Genomic DNA, 8318 nt, shown 5'->3' on the forward strand with positions numbered 1-8318 from the left:
AGAAGCTGTTCCTGGGAGAACTCATCTACCCCTGGAGACACAAGACTACCAAGATAGACTAGAACCAGGGGAGAGAGAGATGGGGGGGGGGGGTTGTTACTGGGAGAACTCATCTACCCCTGGAAACACAAGACTACCAAGATAGACTAGGACCAGGGGAGAGAGAGATGGGGGGGGGGGGGGGGTTGTTACTGGGAGAACTCATCTACCCCTGGAAACACAAGACTACCAAGATAGACTAGGACCAGGGGAGAGAGAGAGGGGGGGGGGGGGGCTGTTACTGGGAGAACTCATCTACCCCTGGAGAGACAATACTATCAAGATAGGCTAGGAACAGGGGAAAGAGACAAAGGCGAGAGATGGGGAGAGAGAGATGAGGGAGGCTGTTTCTGGGAGAACTCATCTACCCCTGGAAGACACCACAAGATCAACTGAGACCAGGGGAGAGACCGAGAATAGAGAAGGGGGGGGGGGTAGGGGGGGGAGAGAAACGAGAATAGAGAAGGGGGAGGGATAGGGGGGGGAGAGACAGAATAGAGAAGGGGGAGGGATAGGGGGGAGAGACAGAATAGAGAAGGGGGAGGGATAGGGGGGGAGAGACAGAATAGAGAAGGGGGAGGGATAGGGGTGAGAGACAGAATAGAGAAGGGGAGGGAGAGGGGGGCGAGACATAGAGAAGGGGGAGGGATAGGGTGGGAGAGGACAGATAGAGAAGGGGGAGGGATAGGGTGGAGAGACAGCATAGAGAAGGGGGGCGGGATAGGGGGGAGAGACAGAATAGGAAGGGGGAGGGATAGGGGGGAGGAGAACAGAATAGAGAAGGGGGGAGGGATAGGGGGGAGAGAGACAGAATAGAGAAGGGGAGGGATAGGGGGGGGAGACAGAATAGAGAAGGGGGAGGGATAGGGGGGGAGAGACAGAATAGAGAAGGGGAGGGATAGGGGGGGGGAGAGACAAATAGAGAAGGGGGAGGATAGGGGGGGGAGAGGACAGAATAGAGAAGGGGGAGGGATAGGGGGGGAGAGACAGAATAGAGAAGGGGGAGGGATAGGGGGGAGAGACAGAATAGAGAAGGGGGGAGGGATAGGGGGGAGAGACAGAATAGAGAAGGGGGAGGGATAGGGGAGAGACAGAATAGAGAAGGGGGAGGGATAGGGGGTAGAGGACAGAATAGAGAAGGGGGAGGGATAGGGGGGGAGGGAGAGAAAGAATAGAGAAGGGGGGAGGGATAGGGGAGAGAACAGAATAGAGAAGGGGGAGGGATAGGGGGGAGAGACAGAATAGAAGAAGGGAGGGATGGGGGATAGGGGGGAGAGACAGAATAGAGAAGGGGGAGGGAATGGGGGGAAGAGTACAGAATAGAGAAGGGGGAGGGATAGGGGGGGGGGAGACAGAATAGAGAAGGGGGAAGGGATAGGTTGGGGAGAAGAGACAGAATAGCGAAGGGGAGGAAGGGATAGGGGGGAGAGAACAATAGAGAAGGGGGACGGGATAGGGGGAGAGACAGAATAGAGAAGGGGACGGATAGGGGGGGCGGCGACAGGACAGAGAAGGGGAGGGATAGGGGGAGAGATCAGAATAGAGACGGGGGCGGGATAGGGGGGGAGAGACAGAATAGAGAAGGGGGAGGGATAGGGGGAAGAGACAGAATGAGAGACAAGGAGGGGAGGAATAGGCGGGGGGGGGGACCGAATAGAGAAGGGGAGCGAATAGGGGGGAGAGACAGAATTAGAGAAGGGGGGGGGGAATAGGGGGGAGAGACAGAATAGAGAGGGGAGGAATAGGGGGGAGAGGGGGAGGGATAGGGGGGAGAGACAGAATAGAGAAGGGGGAAGGATAGGGGGAGAGAGACCAGAACACCAAGGTTGATGAGTGGAGGGGGAGGGGTGGTGGGAGAGGATGTTAGTGTGAGAATGTTGGTGCTGCTGATGAGAGTTTGTAAAGGAGGTGTGTCTCCTTTTAAATCAGGTATTTAGGGCTGCTGGCACCCTATTCCCTTCATAGTGCACTACTGTTGACCAGAGCTCTATGGAGCCCTGGTCAAAAGTAGTGCACTATGTAGGGAATAGGGTGCCATTTTGATGCTGTCTAAAGCATCTACTGCACTAATTACTCCTAGTCTTATTTAACTCCAGATGTATTTTATATTATAAGAGTAAAATAAAACACTCACATTTTCAGGATGAATTGATTGTTTATACATTCCGACTAATGTGTAGCGAGATTATGTCAATGCATTTATTTTCATTGAAAACATTCCGTATTTATTCTTAGTTTAGTATTCTAGGTCATTTTTTTACTCTGGTAATGTGCCATTTCCCCCCTAAAAACCTGCTAACCCCAAACCTACAGTACAGTATCTAACTGCCAGAGAAGTACTAGAAGTATAGAAGTACTGTATTCAGTACAGTATCTAACTGTCAGAGAAGTACTAGAGTATAGAAGTACTGTATTCAGTACCGTATCTAACTACCAGAGAAGTACTAGAGTATAGAAGTACTGTATTCAGTACAGTATCTAACTGTCGGAGAAGTACTAGAGTATAGAGGTACTGTATTCAGTACAGTATCTAACTGTCAGAGAAGTACTAGAGTATAGAGGTACTGTATTCAGTACAGTATCTAACTGCCAGAGAAGTACTGGAGTATAGAGGTACTGTATTCAGTACAGTATCTAACTGTCAGAGAAGTACTAGAGTATAGAGGTACTGTATTCAGTACAGTATCTAACTGTCAGAGAAGTACTAGAGTATAGAGGTACTGTATTCAGTACAGTATCTAACTGTCGGAGAAGTACTAGAGTATAGAGGTACTGTATTCAGTACAGTATCTAACTGTCGGAGAAGTACTAGAGTATAGAGGTACTGTATTCAGTACAGTATCTAACTGTCAGAGAAGTACTAGAGTATAGAGGTACTGTATTCAGTACAGTATCTAACTGCCAGAGAAGTACTAGAGTATAGAGGTACTGTATTCAGTACAGTATCTAACTGTCAGAGAAGTACTAGAGTATAGAGGTACTGTATTCAGTACAGTATCTAACTGTCGGAGAAGTACTAGAGTATAGAGGTACTGTATTCAGTACAGTATCTAACTGTCAGAGAAGTACTAGAGTATAGAGGTACTGTATTCAGTACAGTATCTAACTGTCAGAGAAGTACTAGAGTATAGAGGTACTGTATTCAGTACAGTATCTAACTGCCAGAGAAGTACTAGAGTATAGAGGTACTGTATTCAGTACAGTATCTAACTGTCAGAGAAGTACTAGAAGTATAGAGGTACTGTATTTATTTAACCTTTTTATTTAGCATTACGTTTGAAAGATTCCCCTAACTTTCCCCAAATTCCCAGGTTTTCCTTCAGAAATCCTGGTTAGAATATTCCCTGAATCTGGAAGGAAGAAGCAGGAAATCAGGGAATCCTCCATCTGGGAATTCTGAAATACAAAAGGAATTTCTCAACTTTATTGAGAGCTTTTATTTTTTAACAATAACAACCTGGTATTATCCTGGTTTATCTTCTTAGAACCTATTTTTTTAATTCTCCTTTAATTTCATAGACTGATTTTTTGTTGTGCCATAATGGAAGAAATAAGAAAACAATTGATTCTAAATCAGGACCGTAGTTCGTCATATTGTTATGCTTGATTGCATTTGATTTGTGTTGAGTGTTGACTACTACTGAAGTTGTTGAATGTACAATGTACCTAAATGTCCGGGGATGTGTCTCAAATGGAACGCTATAGACTAAGTAGTGCACTACTTTTTGACTAGGGCTATGTGGGACGTATCCCCAATGTTCCTTTCATAATAATAATAAAGGCCCAGTTGATTTGAATGTGGTTTGAAAAGGAGTAGCCTCATTGTTTTCCAGTTGAGAGAGAGACACATAGAGAGACACATAGAGAGAGACACATAGAGAGACACATAGAGAGACACATAGAGAGACACATAGAGAGAGACACATAGAGAGAGAGACAAATAGAGAGAGAGACACATAGAGAGAGACACATAGAGAGAGACACATAGAGAGAGAGAGAGAGACACATAGAGAGAGACACATAGAGAGAGACACATAGAGAGAGACACATAGAGAGACACATAGAGAGACACATAGAGAGAGACACATAGAGAGAGAGAGAGACACATAGAGAGAGACACATAGAGAGAGAGAGAGACACATAGAGAGAGAGACACATAGAGAGAGAGAGACACATAGAGAGAGACACATAGAGAGAGAGAGAGAGACACATAGAGAGAGAGAGAGAGACACATAGAGAGAGAGACACATAGAGAGAGAGACACATAGAGAGAGAGAGACACATAGAGAGAGACACATAGAGAGAGAGAGAGAGACACATAGAGAGAGAGAGACATAGAGAGAGAGAGACATAGAGAGAGAGACACATAGAGAGACACATAGAGAGACACATAGAGAGACACATAGAGAGAGACACATAGAGAGAGACACATAGAGAGAGACACATAGAGAGAGACACATAGAGAGACACATAGAGAGACACATAGAGAGAGACACATAGAGAGAGAGACACATAGAGAGAGACACATAGAGAGAGAGAGAGAGACACATAGAGAGAGACACATAGAGAGAGACACATAGAGAGAGAGAGACACATAGAGAGAGAGAGACACATAGAGAGAGAGACACATAGAGAGAGACACATAGAGAGAGACACATAGAGAGAGAGAGAGACACATAGAGAGAGACATAGAGAGAGAGACACATAGAGAGACACAGAGAGAGAAAGAGACACATAGAGAGACACAGAGAGAGAAAGAGACACATAGAGAGACACAGAGAGAGAAAGAGACACATAGGGAGAGAAAGAGACACAGAGAAAGAGAGACATAGAGAGAGAAAGAGACACAGAGAAAGAGAGACATAGAGAGAGAAAGAGAGACATAGAGAGAGAAAGAGACACATAGAGAGAGAGACACATAGAGAGAGAAAGAGAGACATAGAGAGAGAGAGAGAGAGAGAGAGAGAGAGAGAGAGAGAGAAGGGTGTGGGATCAATTCTATCCTACACCAGCACTACTACAGCGTTGGTATAACGGTCTGCTCTGAAGGCAGCAGCAGGAACAGCTGTGGATTGGACACAAACACACAAACGACACTCCACCTTCTATTCCTTGGGGATCCCTCATAGTCAAGTATGATTCCCCTCCACAGTTCCTGGAGGATTCCAGTCAGTGTGTGAGGATATTTATATGGCGTGCCTGTTTACACACCAGGATCTGCACAGGGGCTAGTCAGGGACAGAACCTGGCTCCAATGGCAAGGCAGGGATCTAGAGGATTGGGAGGCCTGTCCCGAAGCAGCATACCAGAGCCCTGTTGGCCACACAAACACAACAGACACACAGATTCAGATTGATGATGGATAATCCAGGGTTTATATATATTATCTGAGATTCAGATTGATGATAGATAATCCAGGGTTTATATACATTATCTGAGATTCAGATTGATGATAGATAATCCAGGGTTTATATATGTTATCTGCATCATTGTGATGATTGGTATAATCCACTAGTAAAGTATATTGAGATTTAGAGGCTAAAGCAGATTATTCCAATGGGAGTTATTGACCAAGTGCTTTTGGTTCATACAATATTGTTCCCATAGATTGTGTGTCTGTCAGTGGTGTTTGTGTGAAATAGCTGTGTGTGCGTTTGCCTCATGGTTGTTGTGAGTACATGCACATCATGGTGTCATAGTGTGTGTGTCTGGAGTCCTGTCATGGTGTGTGTTTTATAGGTGTGTGTAACTCCAATGAACTTATCCTCTGCAGCAGAGGTAACCTCTTCCTTTCCTCACGAGAGACAGTTAACTCTAATGAACTTCTCCTCTGCAGCAGAGGTAACCTCTTCCTTTCCTCACGAGAGACAGTTAACTCTAATGAACTTCTCCTCTGCAGCAGAGGTAACCTTGGCTCTTCCTTTCCTCACGAGAGACAGTTAACTCTAATGAACTTCTCCTCTGCAGCAGAGGTAACCTCTTCCTTTCCTCACGAGAGACAGTTAACTCTAATGAACTTCTCCTCTGCAGCAGAGGTAACCTCTTCCTTTCCTCACGAGAGACAGTTAACTCTAATGAACTTCTCCTCTGCAGCAGAGGTAACCTCTTCCTTTCCTCACGAGAGACAGTTAACTCTAATGAACTTCTCCTCTGCAGCAGAGGTAACCTTGGCTCTTCCTTTCCTCACGAGAGACAGTTAACTCTAATGAACTTCTCCTCTGCAGCAGAGGTAACCTCTTCCTTTCCTCACGAGAGACAGTTAACTCTAATGAACTTCTCCTCTGCAGCAGAGGTAACCTTGGCTCTTCCTTTCCTCATGAGAGACAGTTAACTCTAATGAACTTCTCCTCTGCAGCAGAGGTAACCTTGGCTTTTCCTTTCCTCACGAGAGACAGTTAACTCTAATGAACTTCTCCTCTGCAGCAGAGGTAACCTTGGCTTTTCCTTTCCTCACGAGAGACAGTTTCATCACTTGAAGGTTTTTACGACTGCACTTTTTCCCGCATTGACTGACCTTCATGTCTTAATGAAATGAAAGCCTGTCATTTCTCTTTGCTTATTTGAGCTGTTCTTGCCATAATATAGACTTGGTCTTTTACTAAATAGGTCTAACTGCTGTATTCCAACCCCTACCTTCTCACAACACAACTGATTGGCTCAAACGCATTAAGAAGGAAAGAAATTCCACAAATTAACTTTTAACAAGGATTTATTTAACACTATATTGGTTACTACATGATTCCATATGTGTCATTTCATAGTTTTGATGTCTTCACTATTATTCTACAATGTAGAAAATAGTAAAAAAGAAAAACCCTTGAATGAGTAGGTGTTCTAAACCTTCTGACTGGTAGTGTATATATATATATATATATATTTGTGTGTGTATATAAAATATTTATTAACAACAAATCTAACACAATATAAAACACATCTTATAAAACAGTATAACAAATGATTTTGGTGCGGCAGATTGCCTAGTGGTTAGAGCACTGGACCAGTAACCGAAAGGTTACACAGGCAGGGGGTCTCTATGGCTGCATTTACACAGGCAGGGGGGGGTCTCTATGGCTGCATTTACACAGGCAGGGGGGGGTCTCTATGGCTGCATTTACACAGGCAGGGGGGGGTCTCTATGGCTGCATTTACACAGGCAGGGGGTCTCTATGGCTGCATTTACACAGGCAGGGGGGGGGGTCTCTATGGCTGCATTTACACAGGCAGGGGGTCTCTATGGCTGCATTTACACAGGCAGGGGGGGGGTCTCTATGGCTGCATTTACACAGGCAGGGGGGGGGTCTCTATGGCTGCATTTACACAGGCAGGGGGGGGTCTCTATGGCTGCATTTACACAGGCAGGGGGGGGGGTCTCTATGGCTGCATTTACACAGGCAGGGGGGGGTCTCTATGGCTGCATTTACACAGGCAGGGGGGGGTCTCTATGGCTGCATTTACACAGGCAGGGGGGGGGTCTCTATGGCTGCATTTACACAGGCAGCACAATTCAGATATTTTTTTCTCTAATTGGTATTTTGACCAATCAGATCAGCTCTGGAAAAGATCTGATGTGAAAAGATCTGATGTGATTGGTCAAAAGACCAATTAGTGGGGGGTGGGGGCGAATCAGAATTGAGCTGCCTGTGTAAACGCAGCCTACAAGCTTCATTATGAGGTCCTAAACCTGGTATGAAAGTGCATCCTTGTAGATATGTGGGCTAACATAGTCAAAAGGTTTGCCTTGGGGAAAGTTGAGCAAATTGCATTTTGTCTTCCCAGGGTAATGCAAAGCATTATCGCTGGGATATGAAGTAACAACAGGGCCTGGCCTGTGTTAAAATAAAGCTTAAAATTAAATATATACAAATAAATAATAATGCTTGTGTTTTGGTAATAAATCTATACATGGTTTTAAAAAGGTAATGGTAATATTGAATTCAGTACAGAACTTTGTAGGCAGCTTAATTTACCCTGTCAAGAGACTACTTTTCTTGGACAAGCTATGTTTTTAAAATTGTAATGTTTACATGAATTCTGTTTATTTCCAAGGATACACAGTATCCTGAAATATATATCAAAAAAATATTTGCCGGCGATACGGAAGCCTATATCGGTCCGCTAATACATGACTAGTATATATATATATATATATATATATTATTATTGTTATTTTTCAGCACCACATCTTACCTCGGCTATGTGTGTGTGTGATTAATTCAATCAGTCATTCATTCATTCGAGTATCTATATATGGGAGGGGAGAGAGGTAATGAGTCATGATT

General features: G+C 44.6%; 1 protein-coding gene and 1 long non-coding RNA gene across 2 annotated transcripts in view; both read left to right on the forward strand.

Annotated features, from left to right (window-relative positions):
• LOC116371480 (phosphatidylinositol N-acetylglucosaminyltransferase subunit Q) overlaps window positions 1-157 on the forward strand; it is an 18095-nt gene extending 17938 nt beyond the window's left edge. The window contains exon 14 of the mRNA XM_031820377.1: window positions 1-157. This exon is cut by the window's left edge and continues 169 nt beyond it. Coding sequence (XP_031676237.1) covers window positions 1-62 — 62 coding nt within the window. The 3' untranslated portion in view covers window positions 63-157.
• Window positions 158-1840: 1683 nt separating this feature from the next.
• Window positions 1841-3840, forward strand: LOC116371484 (uncharacterized). The gene is made up of 2 exons (XR_004208951.1): window positions 1841-2392; window positions 2653-3840. It is a non-coding gene; the product is annotated as an uncharacterized LOC116371484 (long non-coding RNA).
• The last annotated feature ends 4478 nt before the right edge of the window (window positions 3841-8318 follow it).

The sequence above is a fragment of the Oncorhynchus kisutch genome, unplaced genomic scaffold (genome assembly GCF_002021735.2).
Source record: "Oncorhynchus kisutch isolate 150728-3 unplaced genomic scaffold, Okis_V2 scaffold3306, whole genome shotgun sequence".
NCBI lineage: Eukaryota > Metazoa > Chordata > Actinopteri > Salmoniformes > Salmonidae > Oncorhynchus > Oncorhynchus kisutch.